Below are 16,100 nucleotides of genomic sequence, written 5' to 3'. Positions count from 1 at the left end.
GGACCCTGCTCCAAGGCCCTGTCTGGGTGTCCCACAGCAGCTCCAAGCCTGCAGCACCCAGAGGTGACCTCTTGTCCCTCCTCTCCCTCGAGTGCTGGTGAGCCGAAGGTGCAGTCACCATCCCTGAGGCCATCCCACCCCTCACACCACCGGGATTGGGAACCTGACTCCTTTTGGCTTGGGAACTCCCCAGGCGTGGCTGACAGTGAACCTGTGGCCCCAGGAAACAGCTCAGGAAAGCACTTTAATGCTTTAAAGCTTTTGCACCAACCACTCGCATTTCCAGCGCTCCCGGGGCTGTTCCCAGCAGTATTCATGGATCACTGGCAGGAATTACATTTTTTGTAAGCTTATCTTTGGAAATGTGTTATTTTTATAGATGTGGTTTTGTTTTAGATGTTTCGGGTTTTTTTTTTTTTTGTAACACAATAAAAGCGCATGTGGGAATTGCTGCATCTAGCAATTAAAACTGGACAGAAAGTGCCCTCCTAACCCAGAGTAAACCTTCACCTGTAGGACCTCAGAGGGCCTGAAGCTGCTGAAACCAAAAAGGAACCCACCAGTGAGTACTAAACTGCTACAGTGAGTACAGAGAGGCAAAAGACAGCTTCTGGATACATAAAACTCTTTTTTTTCCCTCAATAAATGGCTAAAAAATAGCGAATGAAATGTAGAACAAGCATTAAGAGCTTGAAAAATTACAGTTAAAAACAATTTCCCAAAGAGAACACAAATGTCACCACTATTTCTAGTTTTAGGAGTATATATTCCATAGGTAGGAATTGGAAATTGATTGAACTAAAGGTTCTTGCAAGAAGTTTATGAACTAACACCCTGAAATGGAAGAAGGCAAGAATGTTGTTGTAATTCAATAAAAATACAATAAAAAAAGCTTTCAAAAGATCTTGAAAACGGGCATGTGACAGCCAGACAGGCACCGTCAGAGCCACACACCTGCAGAGAGCTCCACGCATGACAAAGGTCCAAAGCTCCTGTCAGAGCCACCGACTGGCCTGTGGCTCTGCCTTCTGCTGGGGTCGGTGTCCCAAACAGGATCATGGAATCCTAGACTGGTTTGGGTCAGAAGGAACCTTAAAGCTCATCCAGTTCCACCCCCTGCCATGGGCAGGGACACCTTCCACTGTCCCAGGTTGCTCCAAGCCCTGTCCAACCTGGCCTTGGTCACTTCCAGGGATGGAACAACCAGGGTTTCTCTGGGAAATCCATTCCAGCCCCTCACCACCCTCAAAGGGAAGAATTTCTTCCATATATCCAATCCAAACATGCTCACAGACCAGATGCTCCTGTATTTTTTTAAGCATTATGTCACACTGGGAAGGCAACTTGCTTGTGACTTCTCCTCCAGGCAGGCAGTGGCTGTTCCCTCTCCAAGGGGAGACTTCTCCCTCATCCCAGCTTTTGGTGGTCCTACACCACCCTGCCTGGCCCAAGGAGCATTTCACTCTTCTCCTGGGAAAACAGAGCTCCGTGGCCAGCAGCACTCTCCAGGAGGAAAAGCCACCTGGACGAAACCACATGGAATGTCTTGCAGGCTCTGGCTGACATGGTGGGAATCCTGCACCGCCCCAGCACCGAGTGCTCCGGGTTCACAAGTGCCTCTGTCTGCTGGGCATTCCCAGTGAGAACATCAAAACCTCCATCCAGGCCTACGTTGAGGCCACTAGGTGGGAATTCCTCCCCGTGTCCCAGCTGAGGGGCTGTCACACGACCTCGGCCTTGACTCTGGCCGGATCCATGGCACCGCTGCGCAAGTCCACGGCAGATCCCTTCCTCCAGGACTGCTCGGCCGCTGCAGCGACCCGGATTGTCCAGAGGAGCTGCTCCTTGGTGACCACGGGGGGCTCCTGGCCTGTGGGACAAGACCGAAATGCTGCATGGAACCCACGGTCCCCTGTGAGCACAGATCCCACCACAGCAGCTCCCGGCGCTGTGGATTTAAAACCCTTCAGCCCCCTCCTCCTGCCCTGTCAGTGCAGCCACGACAACTGAAATACTGGGGAACAAAAATCTCTTGGACTAGACCCTTTTTAAGGTCTCTCCCTACCCAACCCCGTCCATGATTCTGTGATTTTTATCCCTTCTGGGCAGCTAGGACTCTGGCTGAGGATCTCTTGGCTGTCACAAACAGCTGCTTTCATCACAAAGGACACTGAGGTCCAAGGCAATTTCCCCTCCCAACTCTCACTTCTTCCAAGCACATAGTTTCAGATCATCATCCCACCCATCTCCATGACCTGACAGTGCATATCCCAACAAAGCCAATCCAAAGCAACACCAGCCATCAATTTAAGCCTTGTCCCACCTTTCAAGGTTCTCAGGAAGTGCCGTAAGAGCTCCCTGTGTGCATCTCTGTAGCGCTCAGCTTGGGTTTGGGGACAGATGGACACAGAAGTCCCGTGCTCTGTGATGCCCAGGGGGTTCTGGTTGTCCACCCTTAACGTCCCTTGAGACCCGTGAACCTGAGGGAAGGAGCAAAACAGGGAAGAAAGAACATTTTTAAGTTACCACACTTTTGATCTCACACACGTGGCCAGGTTAGAAAAGCCCTGGTGTGTAAAACCAAGACAAAAGTAGGTTCTGAAATGAGGAGTCCCACCTGCCCCAGCCCTGGGATGGCTCAGACACGACAGAAACACCAGGGATGTGCTTTAGTACAGTGTGATACCACCCGTGTGATACCTCACCTGAGCAAAGCCCCTTTTCTAAGTGTTTAACACGAATTCCTCCCCAAGACCAGCCCCCACAGCTGTAATTATTCACAACTGTAGGCATTTACACTTTTCTTCCCCTTTAATATGCTGAACTCCTGCCACACAGCTGAAACCACCCTGGAAAGGACAAAGGAAATCTGCACAATTTCAGCCTTGGGAGGGCTGACACCAGCTCCTGCTCAGCTACGATTCATGCAGCTCCTAACACCACAGAAAGCATGGAACAGAGGGAAAATTTGGGTGAGAAAAGAGAAAGTGGATCATAGATTGAAAAAGGACAAGAAGCCACTGCTGCTGAGGCAACAGCCCAACAACCAGAGGTGGCACTCAGAGCTCTGCTCTGGGTGACAAGGTGGGGATTGGTCACAGGTTGGATTCGATGATCCTGGAGGTCTTTTCTAACCTCAGTGATTCTGTCTTAGAGGGGTTTTGGGAAACGTGCTGCAGGCACACTCAGAGGGGAAAACTTGTGCTGGGCTGTGGAGTCAAAACAGACTGGACTGAGCATCAGGACCCCACCTCCAGCCGCTGGTCACAGCTCCTGGTGCAGTGCTGGCTGACATCCAGAGTGACAATGGCTCCGCTGGGGAACTTCATGCTGATGGCGACCGTGTCCACGTCCCTCAGGCAGCCCATGTCTGGGGACAAAACAGGCCTGGCTCACCCCAGGAACAGCACACCAGCACATTCCACAGCTACAAACTGCTCTTCTTCCTTCAGGAGGTGATACTGGCTTTGTAACACCTTCCCACAGGACGCACTGGTGACAGCACTCCAGCTGCTTTCACCAGCATTCCTGGCGAACGCGGGCAGCTCTGCAGGAACACACAGCCCCAGGCCCAACTCCACCTTCCCAGCCTGCAGCTCTCCCTAACGAGGGCGTTCACCTCTGCTTCCAGGATCAGGCAACGTCCAGCACATTGCAGAGGGTATAGAACCCTCCTGGAGGGCTCTTGTTTGCTGCTTTTCAGTGCTGTGCCACGGAGGAGAGCATTGCATCCTGCCCCTCCTCACCCCAGCCAGCCAAGCTTGGCAGCTGCTGCAATTACCTTAATTAAAACTCTGCATTTCCATTTCAAAAATGGCAGCTTCCACCTTTTATGGATCGTTTAAATGAGTGTGGTAACCCAGAGCGTGCCTGTCAGCCCGACACGACCCAGAGCAAACACACAGCTTTGTGGTGGGATCCACAGGGAAGGGCCAGAAAAAGCAGAGAATGAACATTTCATTGACATTCTTGTGAGCTCAGAGCTTTGCTCAGTGTTTTCTGCACTCTGCTTCCACACCTGGTGTCCTGCAGAGTAACGTTCAATGATAACTCCACAGCAACTGCTTCACATCAGCAGGAAATTCACCACATTCAGGCATCCTCGCCAAATACCCCCAAGGAACCTGTTTCACCAGCCTGTTTTTACAACTGCTCCATGATGGAACAATGCTCATGGCTACCATGCTCTCATTCTCTCTTTCTTCCCAATTTTACCACTGAGGTCCAGAGCTACCCAATAAACCATCAAAAGGCTCATTCCTACCTGCACAGAAGGCATGGCCCAGGGAAAATATTGTATCTGGCACACTCTCTCCCAACAACAAACTGATAATATCTATGTCATGCACGGCAGCGTTGTAAAAAATTCCACCTGGAAGAACCAAAACTGCGAGTTAAGGTCTCCACATTGAAACCCACAGTCAATGTACATTTCTGAATTGCAACAGAGACGGTATAAAAAGCCCCCACAGTGAAGGAACTAATACTAAAAGGACAAAAAAAAAATGCACAGCAATGAAGTTTGGTAAAGAAAACACTCCTTAAAAAAGCCCCATGGATCTTAAGGCTACACAAACTCAGGGGAATTCCCACAGAACACACAGCAAGAGACATTTCCAGGCTGGGTTAGACAGGGCTTGGAGCAACCTAGCCTGGTGGAAGGTGTCTCTGCCCATTGTAGCAGGTGGAACAGATGAGCTTTCAGGTCCTTTCCCACCCAAGTGTCTCCAATTCAAGCCCAGACTCTTCAGCAGGAACCTGCTGGGTACCTGAAGCTTTCAGGAGGCTCAGAGAGGCTGCTGGATAGAGGCTGCTGATGGTGGATATCCGGTGGATCCTGCCCAGCACCTGGCTGTCCCGCACCTTCTTGTACAAGAACTGCAGGGCTGGGTCAAAGCGCCTTGCAAGGGAAACAAGGAAGGAGGTGAAACCAAGCTGATTTGAGGACAAAGTCAGGAAAGACTGAGGAATCAGTGCTGCTTCCAGACACGTGATTTTATCAAGACTAAATCAGAGGAAAATTGCTGATCTTACTTGTAGAACCCGCACACGAGTGGCCTTGCACACCTGTCGGCCTCATCGAAACAGGCTTCTGCTGTCTGCCTGTCCACGCTGGGCAGCCCCTCGCAGAACACACCTTTACCTGTGCAAAACAGGACACACGTGGGGCTCAGGGAGACACAGCTGCACAAAACACCTCCATCTTGCAGTAATGTACACAGCTCGTCATGTTTCTGGTTTTTGATGGCATTTACTCCCTTCTGCCTGCCCGCTGTGGTTTCAGCTGTCCCAGACCCCAGGAGCAGGACTGTTTGGTGACAGCTTTTCTGTGAGTCCTGGTAGGATTTTAGGATGAGATACTGCCCAGTCATACTGGGATCATCGCAAGACAAACCCCACTGGTGTCCAGCCATTAACACCAGCAATGATCTCCATCACTTTAATTACATAATTAGAGTCTGCACATCTCCAGGGCTGCTGTTGAAACACAAACACGCTCACAGGTGCACGTCAACTGGCACAGGGAAGAGCTGAACGTGCAGCTGCTCCTCTTACCTGCTCGTAAAGCATCTCTTATCATCTCAGGGGCTTCATCAGGTGGGGAACAAATAATGGCTCCAGAGACCCTGCAGGAATCAAGAGAGATCCTCAGTGAGGATGAGGTTTGCACTAGATTGAACAATGCTCAAAAGCTCCTTTTGGTTACAGTTAAAAAAGCCTAAAACCCCATCGCTCTGGAAGAGCCAGCTGGTTATTAAAGGAACTTGGTGTCTGCTTCCAGGATGAAATATTGAGTGACACACATAGGTTAAAATCACAAGTGGTATGTAAGAAATGCACTGCTTTTCCTGCATCTTAAAGGAGAAAGTCTTTTAAAGGTGTCAGTTAACACACAAAGAAATCCAAACTAATCATGTGGTAGAGTTGCTGAACAAGTGATCAATGCGATTCTTTACTTTCTAGTATCAAATCAGTCTTTCCTAAATGCTCTGCCTTTTGCTCCTGCAGTATTTAAAACACAAATTTTAGACCTGACTGGAACAACACCACTGAAGTGATGTTACAATTGTTCAGTTCAACTGTAAAGCAAAATGCCACACTCCTCCCTATTTACACCAACCCTCACTTATCTCTGAGAGTTTCAAGAGCCTCCAAACTCAGCCAACTGCTCTGAGACAGGAAAACTGGCAGGCAGCAGGGAAGGTGTCATTTATTGTTGTTCTCTGGGAATGGAGGAAAATGGGGTTTTCTATATTTCTTAACAAAACTGCCTATAACTAAACACCTCCAAGTTTCCATTAATCTGGGTATGTGAGTTCACTTAAGCTTCTCAGAGACTCCTGAAGGACCCGTGGGTAGGTGACAAAAGGGCCCCTCACTCCCACACGTGTGGCCAGAGGCGCAGCCTGGGACTGCTACAGTTCTCCAGAGGGGGAGGCAAGACTTGTATGGAGCCCCCCGCCCGAGCAGAGCCACGCACGGGAGCTCGTGGCCGCCAGTACCGCGGATCGCCGAGCGCGACGGCGGCGTCCTGCAGCCGCAGCGCCCTGGTGCCAGCCGGGAGCTCGGCGCCGAAGGCACGTTCCACCTCCTCCGGCCGATCCTCCACCACGTACAGCAGGCAGCAGCCCGTTTCCTCCGCCAGGCTTTGCAACAAGGCTTTGCTCACGAGCCCCGCACCGAAGAGCACGAGGCCAACGCTGCTGCCACCATGACATGAGGGGGGTGCCGGGCTGTTGGAGGCATCAGGTGCAGCCCCACTTTGGCCAAGAGGTGCCATCCTGGTGTGGAAAGTGGCCAGTGGTGAGGGGTGGCTGGCGGAGGTGGAGGGCGTTGGGTCGTCCCTGTGCGCGGCGGTGATGGGGTGGTGGGGAACCAGCAGCTTGTGGTAGGAGGGTGGCGAAGGGACCATGCTGTAGCCGGTGCTGGATCCAGTGGTGATGATGAAGGAGGGATGGGAGAGCAGGGAGGGCACGTCGAGCGGCAGGGGCAGACTCAGGCTCAGGCTGGAATCGGGACCTGCAGAGCTGAGGAGACAGAGATCAGAAAATATCCTGAGCTGGAAGAGACCCACAAGGATCACTGAACCCATCTCCTGCATAAGAACACCCCAAGAACGCCATCATGTGAGGGCATTGTCTAAACGCTTTTTGAATGGGGTTGGGTGAGACAGAGAATTAAAGAATTATTAAGGTTCGACAAAACCTCCAAGATCATCAGGGCCAACCTTTGACTGATACCTCCTTGTCAACTAAACCACAGCACTAAGTGCCTCCCACAGCTCCCTCAGCCACTCCTCGTAGGACTGACTCCCCAGACCCTTCCCCATCTTGTGCCCTTCTCTGGACACGCTCCAGCCCCTCAATGTTTCTTTTGTAGTGAAGGACAGAAGGCACTCGAGGGGCCTCAGCAGTGCCCAGCACAGGGATGAGCACTGCCCTGGTCCTGCTGGAGACACTGTTTTGAGGTCGGGTGAGGCAGGGAAGGGCCGGCTGAGCCCGAGCAGGGGTCGGTGGGGTGAGACTGAGATGGGGCGGGTGAGGCAGGGAAGGGGCGGGTGAGGCAGGGATGGGGCGGGTGAGCCCGAGCAGCGGTCGGTGCCTCACCGGAGCCCCGGGGCGCGCAGCCCGAGCTGCCGGAGCAGGCGGCGGTTGCGGCAGTGGCGGCCCGAGCTGAGGTGCTCCAGGATGCGGTCGCGGCGCACCCTCAGGGGCAGCTGGCACGGCGTGCACAACAGCGTCTCCACGGCGCCGTCCGGGCCCGGCGCGCTCGGCCCCGCCGGCTCCCGCCGCACCGACAGCTCCGAGAACTCGGCCGCGTAGTCGTGCAGCGTCTTCCTCCTCCGCCCCATGGCCCGGCCCCGCTGACTCGGAAGCGGAAGGCCCCCCCCGCCTCACGCCGTTGCCCGGCAGCGGCCCCGCTCCGAGCCCCGCGGTGCCGGAGAGGCCCCGGGCCCCGGCCCAGCGATGGAAGCCGATGGCGGCTCGCAGGGACCAGCGCTCACCGAAGCCGTGGGACAGCTCCGGGAGGAGCTGCGGAAAGCCAAGGATGACCACAAGATGGCCATAGGTACCGCGGGAGGTGCCCAGCGCACACCTTTACCTGCCTAGGTCTCATTCAATTCGGCTCCTTTGACCTTGAGAACATTACAGGGTGCTGCTCACACAGCGAGGCTGAAAAGCCGCTTCTTTTGAAAACACTTTCTTTCTCCCCTTGGGAGTGAAGAACATGAGGAAACGCAGCAGAGAAAGCCCCGATCAGAGTCCTGGGGCACGCAGTGGCAGAGCAGGGCTCGAGGTGCCCACTCCCCGTGTGCTCAGAGCAGCACAGAGCACACAGAGCCCGGTGGTTTAACACACATGGAGTCACAGAATGGTTTGGGTTGGAGGGAACTTAAAGCTCACTCAGTTCCACTCCCTGCAATGGACAGGGACACCTTCCACTGTCGCAGGTGGCTACAAGCCACGTCCAACCTGGCCTCGGACACTGCCAGCGATGGGGCAGCCACAGCTTCTCTGGGCACCCGGTGCCAGGGCCTCCCCACCCTCACAGAGAAGAATTTTTTCCTAATATCCAATCTAACCCTGCTCTTTATCAATGTGAAGCCGTTCTCCGTTGTCCTGTCAGTCCAGGCCCTTGCAAACAGTCTCCATCTTTCTTGTCGGCTCCTTGTGGTACTGGAAGGCCACAACTAGGTCACCCTGAAGTGAAACCACCTTTTCTTCTCCAGGCTGTACAAACCCACATCCCAGCAAAGCACCACAAGCCACATTATCACCCAGAATCACTGTGGCTGCAGCATTAACATGACCCAAGTCTGTTCCCAGACTGTTCCCACAGTGGCTTTGCTTATGCTCACCTGCAAAAAGCAGCCACAGCACGTTCAGCAGGGATTTGCTTTACTAAGAGTACTCCCACTTTACAGGTGCCATCTCTTCCTTGCAAAGACAGATGGAGATCCAAGAATCCAAGCTTCGGAGAATCAGATCTGAAAAGGAAATGCTCCAGAAGCAGCTCAGAGAGCAAGAAATCCAGCTCCAAGCTGTCTCTAACAAGGTACAGCCCAAGAGTGTGGTGGCTGTGGCTGGCAGGAAAGCTGGCAGCTGGGAATTTAGGATTTTTGCAACAGTTCCCTCTCTCATAGGCAGGAGGGGCACCTGTAGCTGCGAAACTGAAGTGTAAAATATTTTCCTTCCAGTTTTGCAGCCTGACAGAAGAACAGAAGCAGGAAGAAACGATGGTGATGATGGAGGAGGAGAACCACAACCTTCAACAGGTGAATTTGTGCAAAGCCTCTACAGAAAAGTCTGGTATTTGCTGCTTCATTGGGTTGGGAGAGTTTGCCATATAAAACCCCTAGTCAATCCAAGTGGTTTTAGAGAAAACACCAAGTAATAACAGCTACCAGTACTGGTGAGGTTGTTAGTCTGTAGATTCTGCCCAGGAAGCATTTGGACTAAATACTGGGAAGATAAGGCCAAAACTGCTTCCTTCCCGACAGTAACAGCTGGATTTCTGTATCTGCTCAGGTTGTTATGGAACAGGAATCCCAGCTGGCTGAGCAGAACAAGCTGATCAGTGAGTTACAGGAGACAATCAGCCAGCTGCGGGCCGAGGTTGTGACCACCCGCCTCCACCTCCTGGAGCAGAAACAGGCCAAGAAGGAGATCCAGAGCCAGGCTGAGGCACTGCAGCTCAAGGAACTGCAAACCAGAGTGGCACTGGAACGCATCAGCACCAAGGTAAGCGTGGCCTCTTCCACCTCAGAACCCTGTCTCCCTCTTGGGACACACTTGGGAATCTGAGTCCATTTGTTCCCCAGCTGCTTGCTTATAAAGCAAACAGGCCTCAAATACCAGAAACGCTTGAGAAACTTGAGTTCAGATCAGATACATCACCAGATTTCTAACATCGTACCAGACTCGAGGTAACAAGAACCTTAAAGTCATCTCCCTGCAGGCAGATGTACCTGGGGAAGAGCCTTGGCCCACCTAGACCCACATGATTACCACAGCACTTTCAGTGAAGCCCAAACTGCCTGTAATTTCACATAGACACTTTCCATCTCATCGTTCACCAGTCCTTTGCCCAAGAGACTGACAGTGCAGTCTCTGTAAATCCATGCAAATGCCAAGGGAATTGCACAAAAAGACTAAACACACCTGCTCTCCTCTTTTATGCAAAGTTTGAAAGGTATCGAAGCAAAATAATCCAGGCTACGTTCAGCGTGGAGGGCATCCAGGACCCCCCGGGTGAGCTCACGGACGACCAGGTGCTGGAGGCAATGCAGGTACGTGGCTCTTCCAAACAACTTCCAGCAGCCAGGAAAGGACTGCTGAGGTAAGAGAACACTTTGCAGTGGTGCTCTCAGCCTTCCCACCTCTTTACATATCGCTGATTTTCAGAAAATCTTTAACGAGCGGACGGAGTTCCAGCAGATGCTGAAGAACAAGGGTAGCAGGGTGTCCCGGGTCAGCAGCGACAGCCACGCGGCCTCACCTACCACAGCAAGGAGAAAGTACTCTTCCAAGATAGAAAAGCCACCCTGATGGCTGAGCCAGAACCCATCACCAGCCTCAGGCTCTGGGTTCTCAGCTCTGAGCTGGTGACTTAACAACAAATTAAACTCATTTTACTGACACCGGGTTCTGTGGGAGTATCTGATTCAATTGTTTCAGCCGACTCAGAGCACAAGTCACTTTAAGTCCTTCATCTGTTAACACTTGACTGCCCAGAGAAGCCTGAAGCACAAGGATTGCTTGGCTATAAGCAGCTGGGAAGTGTGAAATTCCCATTTTTCCTTTGGGAAGCTTCTAAGTGACACAACTGAACGTCCACCAATGCCAAAACGAGCGACAGTGCCATGGCTGCAAGAGCTGCTTTATTTTTCCATTCCATGTGCAAGTCCCAACACGGGGATGTATTTGACACAGTATCAGTTCAGTTAGAGCTCTGACATACCATTTTTACCAGAAGAGAGTCAATGTGGAGGTCACCCTGGCTCAGGGAGAGGTGTGAGTTCACACCAGTGCTCACCCACGCACAGAGGTCACCCACAGATTGCCAAACGAGAACTGCTCCAACTGCCCGTATTTTGGAAGGTAAAAATATGTGGGTAGGGCAGAAAGCTCCAGGAGGATCACTCTGGGCATCAGTGCCTGTATTTTGGGGGGACAGGGAGTTCAGCAGTGTCAGTTTGAGGCAGCTCTGGATGGACCTGAACCTCCTCAGCAAGAACAAAGCCAGTGCTCGATCACAGTAACTCTCCAGGCACACACAGGGTCACCACAATTGCCACAGGGATGGAGGACGGCCCTGAAATGCACTGGGACACACAAACCCTGCAGCCGACTCAACAAACCCCTTAAAAATGGAAGCTATGCTCATGCCTGAGCACAGAAACCATCATGTTAAAACACATCCCTCAAGTTCTGACAGCAATTAAACGCTTCTGACAGCAACTAAATGTCCGGTTACTCCAGATAAAAATAAAATTGTGCAGAACAAGATGTCAGCAAAGTGCTTTGGCATTCTGACTCCAGGTTGTACCCAGCAGAGGACCTCCGTTCCACACTGTCAATTACTGCATTCCTCTGCTGCCAAAATAACGATCCAGATGAAACACCAGGAGGAAAAAGTGATCTTGCAGAAAAATGTGACTGTGCTTGCTTTAAACATCGTAATGATTTTCTCTACTGCGTTCTGACATCCAGCACCTTCTCTGCCTTCAGCCCACATTGGAAGATGCTGCTCTTTCTGCCCAGGCCTAACACTGACGATCTCTGTTAAGGCTGAAAGATCCCAACTCTCCTTGCTGTAGCTCATCAAACTCTGAAGCCGCTGCCTTCCCAGCAGGATGCTCCGCATCTTTTCTTTAAAAACCCAAACCACCTTGTTGTGCACCAGTTGCGTTGTTGAGTATGGGAACAAAACAAAAAAAAAAGGAAATGGAATCCTCTCTCGGCTCAGGCAGCTGCTAACGGATCACAGTCAGCAGAGAGGAAACTGTGGCCAGGTCAGTTTTTGAAGGATAAAGTACTTTCAAGTTCCCATCCGTGTCCACCACTCGCACCTGCTCCACCACCAAGGGTAGGGTCAAATTCCCTGGTCCACAAAGAGCATCTGATTCCATATCTGAACCAGAGCCTTCCTTGTTCTCCAAGGTAGATCTGTTCAGTTCTGCAATTTTCTGTTAAAAGCAAAATACAGAGAACAAGATCAATTCTGTGGCAGAAAATGAATCAGAGGGAATAATAGTACTGCTGAAATACAAATCAGCTTCCGTGCTCTTCTCAATGCATGTGAGCAATGACACATTTGGTAGAAGCCCCGCCAAGAACAGAAGGATATTTTCCTGAACTTCCTACCAGGATAAGGGTGTCCATCACATCTTTGCAGATCTGTAAACTGGTATCGCTCGTCACTTCCAGAAACAGGTCCCGGGTCTCTTTTCTAATCTGCAAGAGTTTCAGAGATGAAGCAAGTCAGGAGTCAGAGCACCTCACCCACAGCCCCCTGGACACGTCCCAGTACAAAGAGCTGAAGGCTTTCACTCAGTTTAAGCAGGGGCAAAGCTCTGCTCTTCTTTACCAGTCAAAAACCACGTTCTTGCCCTTCCACAAAGCTTTTGCACAGGCAGGCTGGTGCTTTGGAACAGATTTCCAGAGGTAAAACTGTAACTCCCAGGTCCCTCTCAGTCTGACAGTGGGGCCCATATGACACAGGCTGTGAGAGTTTGTATGTGGAATGCAAGCACAACTTTCACAGAACTGCGTACGTCTTCGAGTTAAACACCTCTCAGTAGAGGGAAACACTGTTTAATTATTAACATAAATTAATAACGAACGGGAAGTACCTTTGTTTTCTCACTATTGGTTATTGGTGGGAAGGAAATCACAGCACCTTCAGCATCCACCAGGCACGGGTAGTTGTCTTTGCCATCCAGCAGCTGCAGGTACCTGCCACGAGAAACAAAGCAGCAAGAAGTGAGCAACTGAGAGAGCAGCTGGACACAATGGCAAGAAATAGTGACAAAAAGAATTAGTGTGTGATCTCTGCACGAGCAGTGAACGCACAGGGCAGGGCCACACGCTGCTTTACAGCACATCTGCTACTTTGTCAGCTTTACCTCATCTCTGATTCACTTAGCTCACCACGTGCACCACACACGCTTCATTCCTCTCTGCTTCCCTTGTGTCTGCTGTTCTAAACAGATCTGCCCCATCCCCAGTGCAGTCACCTAAATGTACATGGGGTAAACCACAACAGGGCACTGACTTGTGCAGCCCAGAGACGTTCTGACGCTTCTTCTGCTTCCGCTGCTCCTCAGCCTCCAGCTGCAGCTGGCGGAGAAGGTCCTTTGCCTTGATCTCCTTCCGACCCAGGGGCATGATCTGCACCACACAAGAAAACAAAACATTTGAATTCAATTTCACTCAAACACCAGGGTTATAACACTCTCCTGTAAGCAAATCAATAATTAAAACAATACTCCTGCAAGTTGTCATGTCTTTTTCAGCACAGAAAAATTTCCATTTCACACAGACTGCTGTAACACCCACTTGAAAAACAGGCTCAGTCACTAGTACTAAACCAGGCACCTGGTACAGCAGGGAAAACAGCACAACCTCTAAAGTAAAGTTCCTGGAGTTTGTTTTCTAGGCTCTTTGGGGTAAGAAACTACCCTAAAGCCCTACCTTGAGCGCATCAGGAGGCTGAACATCGTATGTCAGAGGAGCTTTGATGAGCTGCAAGTCATGGGTGGCAATCGTGGCCGCTGTGCGCTTCTCACAGATGTCCTCATGCAGCTTAGTCTGAAACATAAAGGATGCCATCAAAATAGATCAAAAAGTCAACATAATTTACCCCTCCTGAGTGCAGATTCTTCTATCTTTAATGTTAGCAGCACTACCAGCCAGGTGAGTATGAAACAGAGCCCATCCCTTCACCTGTATCTGCACTACAGTCCAAATGCAAAGGTAGCAAAGCCTGACAACACATGACACCTTTCTCAACAGGGAAAACAAGTTTTATATCAGAAAATGATCCCAAATACTCAAGTCTTGCAACCTGAAAGCAGCTCCCACCTGCCACCTAAGGGACAGGTCTGTGGGCATGATACGTCAGTCAGAAAGTTGGGTGTGAAACATGGCTTTAGCACAGATCAGGGAACCTGAAGCTAACGCGGGGGATCTCTACACACGGACACAGGGTTATTTTTAGCTCTCAACAGGTTCCACAGCACTAACAAGCTGCTGTTACAGTCACAACGCAAATATGAGTGCATCCACCGCCCTCATGGCAATACCTGAGCTATGATGGGCCCTTCCCAACAACCAGTCCTGCTGATTTTGGATTGACTGGGCAAATGCTGCTGGCAGGGACCACTCACCCTGTACCCTCACACCTGCAGGGTGAGGAGCTCACCCGAAGTTTCACAAACTCATCTGCTGGAAGGAGCCTGGAACAGTCTATTTCCAACTCTGCCTTTCCAAATGAGTACCACGAGACCGCAGCTGTTACCTGCATGGACAGGAACCTCTTGAGAGCATTTCCCGGCTTTAGGTTCACTCCCTTCAGCACACAGCACACGATGAAGGCTCGAACATCTTTGACACCCGGGCTCACTTTGACCACCAAAGGTGCTGGGTTCTCGGAGACGTGCAGAACCTTCACCAGCAGCTTGCTCGCCTCTTCCACCTCATCCTGCTCTCCATCCCCACTGTCCTTCTTCTGTTGCTTCTCCCTCTTCTTCTTCCTGACCTCTTCTCTGGCATTCTCGGCCTTCCCCTTCCCACGGCCCCCGGCCCGCAGGTACTCCAGGATGGCCTTCGTCTGGCACCCATTGACCATCTTCTCCAGCCGCTTGTCCCTCAGATGGTTGCCCCTAAAGTTGGCCTCCTTCAGGCGGGGGCAGTCGGCCAGCGCGGCGGGCAGCTCCCGCAGCTGATTGTTGGCCACGTCCAGGCTCTGGAGGGGACAGAGATGGGACGGTCAGGGGTGCGCGATGCGGACCCGGGGCGGGGCAGCGGGGTCCGCTCCCACCTTGAGCGCCGGCAGCGCCGCGATGTCAGCGCCCAGCTCCTCCACCTCGTTGTCGGCCGCGTCCAGCCGGCTGAGCAGCGGGAAGGGCGCGGGGGACCCGGCGGGGGGCAGGAGGCCGCCGGGCAGCGCTCGCAGCCGGTTCCCGGAGAGCAGCAGCTCCTGCAGCTGCGGCGCGGCGCGGGCGAGCCCCGGGCCCAGCTCCCGCAGCCGGTTCGCGCTCAGGTTGAGGCTGCGCAGCTGCGGAAAGGCCGGGGCCGCGTCCCCCGCGCCGTCCCCCGTCCCGCCGAGCGCGGCGGGCAGCGTCTCCAGCCCGTTGCCGGACAGGTCGAGCAGGCGCAGCGCGGGCAGGGGCCCGCCCAACCCCGCGCCCAGCCCGGCCGGGCCCAGCGCGTTGCGGCTCAGCACCAGCGTGTGCAGAGCGGGCAGCGCGGCCGCCACGCCCGGGCCGAGCTCCCGCAGCGCCGCGCAGCCGCTCAGCTCCAGCGACTGCAGCAGCGGCAGCGCCAGCAGCGCCTCCGGCAGCCGCCCGCCGCCCGCCGCCACCCGCTCGGCCACCGCCGCGCCCGCCAGCGACAGCTCCCGCCGCCGCTCCCGCGCCGCCGCCTCCAGCTCCGGCCACGGCCCCGCCGCCGCCATCGCGCCCACACCCCGCCCGCGGCCGGAGCCACCGCCCAGGGACCGCCCCCGGCACAGGTCCCGCCCTCGGGGAGGGTCCGGCCGCCACCCGAACCCGCTGCGGGAACGCAGCAGCGGGAGAGCGGCGGCGCGGTCCGGCCGGGAGGGGCCGGGCGCTGCTCCTGGATAGTGATACCTGAAACAAGGGCAAAACACGGGACTGCGTCGCCGCCGAGCAGCGCGTCTGCCCCAGCAGAGCTGCACAGGTCCAGGTTCAGCTCACACACGTACAGGTACACCTCACACACGTACAGGTACAACTTACACAGGTAGAGGTACAGCACACACAGGTCCAGGTTCAGCTCACACACGTACAGGTACAACTTACACAGGTAGATGTACAGCACACACAGGTCCAGGTTCAGCTCACACACGTACAG

General features: G+C 53.1%; 3 protein-coding genes across 3 annotated transcripts; 1 reads left to right on the top strand and 2 right to left on the bottom strand.

Annotated features, from left to right (window-relative positions):
• Positions 1-1,287: 1,287 nt before the first annotated feature.
• LOC104693287 (myo-inositol 2-dehydrogenase-like) lies at positions 1,288-7,947 on the bottom strand. The gene is made up of 9 exons (XM_039564026.1): positions 7,608-7,947; positions 6,504-7,028; positions 5,557-5,627; positions 5,035-5,143; positions 4,770-4,900; positions 4,265-4,372; positions 3,252-3,370; positions 2,324-2,480; positions 1,288-1,870 (listed from the first exon to the last, which is right to left on the bottom strand). The coding sequence occupies exons 1-9, from the start codon at positions 7,850-7,852 to the stop codon at positions 1,722-1,724; spliced, it is 1,614 nt and encodes a 537-aa protein (XP_039419960.1). The 5' UTR covers positions 7,853-7,947; the 3' UTR covers positions 1,288-1,721.
• On the top strand, positions 7,892-10,640 carry CCDC27 (coiled-coil domain containing 27). The gene is made up of 6 exons (XM_010405844.4): positions 7,892-8,070; positions 8,927-9,057; positions 9,200-9,277; positions 9,531-9,743; positions 10,187-10,291; positions 10,407-10,640. Exons 1-6 carry the CDS (start codon positions 7,968-7,970, stop codon positions 10,548-10,550), a joined length of 774 nt encoding a protein of 257 aa, XP_010404146.3. The 5' UTR covers positions 7,892-7,967; the 3' UTR covers positions 10,551-10,640.
• A 215-nt stretch (positions 10,641-10,855) lies between these two features.
• Positions 10,856-15,684, bottom strand: LRRC47 (leucine rich repeat containing 47). The gene is made up of 7 exons (XM_039564027.1): positions 15,046-15,684; positions 14,524-14,970; positions 13,698-13,814; positions 13,279-13,394; positions 12,857-12,959; positions 12,369-12,458; positions 10,856-12,190 (listed from the first exon to the last, which is right to left on the bottom strand). Exons 1-7 carry the CDS (start codon positions 15,679-15,681, stop codon positions 11,978-11,980), a joined length of 1,722 nt encoding a protein of 573 aa, XP_039419961.1. The 5' UTR covers positions 15,682-15,684; the 3' UTR covers positions 10,856-11,977.
• Positions 15,685-16,100: the final 416 nt, after the last annotated feature.

Source organism: Corvus cornix, chromosome 21 (assembly GCF_000738735.6).
Source record: "Corvus cornix cornix isolate S_Up_H32 chromosome 21, ASM73873v5, whole genome shotgun sequence".
Classification (NCBI taxonomy): Eukaryota; Metazoa; Chordata; class Aves; order Passeriformes; family Corvidae; genus Corvus; species Corvus cornix.
Note: the sequence above shows the minus strand (reverse complement) of the source record. Positions and strands in the feature narration are given on the sequence as shown.

Excerpts from the sequence above, each read along its gene's own strand:
- LOC104693287 (XM_039564026.1), bottom strand. The coding sequence starts at position 7,852 with ATGGGGCGGAGGAGGAAGACGCTGCACGACTACGCGGCCGAGTTCTCG. Across the intron at positions 4,373-4,769 it reads GAGCCTCCTGAAAGCTTCAG|GTGGAATTTTTTACAACGCT; the intron begins GTACCCAGCAGG and ends TGGTTCTTCCAG. Across the intron at positions 3,371-4,264 it reads GGGCCATGCCTTCTGTGCAG|ACATGGGCTGCCTGAGGGAC; the intron begins GTAGGAATGAGC and ends TTTTGTCCCCAG.
- CCDC27 (XM_010405844.4), top strand. The coding sequence starts at position 7,968 with ATGGAAGCCGATGGCGGCTCGCAGGGACCAGCGCTCACCGAAGCCGTG. Across the intron at positions 9,058-9,199 it reads TCCAAGCTGTCTCTAACAAG|TTTTGCAGCCTGACAGAAGA; the intron begins GTACAGCCCAAG and ends TTTTCCTTCCAG. Across the intron at positions 10,292-10,406 it reads AGGTGCTGGAGGCAATGCAG|AAAATCTTTAACGAGCGGAC; the intron begins GTACGTGGCTCT and ends GCTGATTTTCAG.
- LRRC47 (XM_039564027.1), bottom strand. The coding sequence starts at position 15,681 with ATGGCGGCGGCGGGGCCGTGGCCGGAGCTGGAGGCGGCGGCGCGGGAG. Across the intron at positions 13,395-13,697 it reads AGCCTCCTGATGCGCTCAAG|ATCATGCCCCTGGGTCGGAA; the intron begins GTAGGGCTTTAG and ends TGTGTGGTGCAG. Across the intron at positions 12,459-12,856 it reads CCAATAGTGAGAAAACAAAG|ATTAGAAAAGAGACCCGGGA; the intron begins GTACTTCCCGTT and ends AAACTCTTGCAG.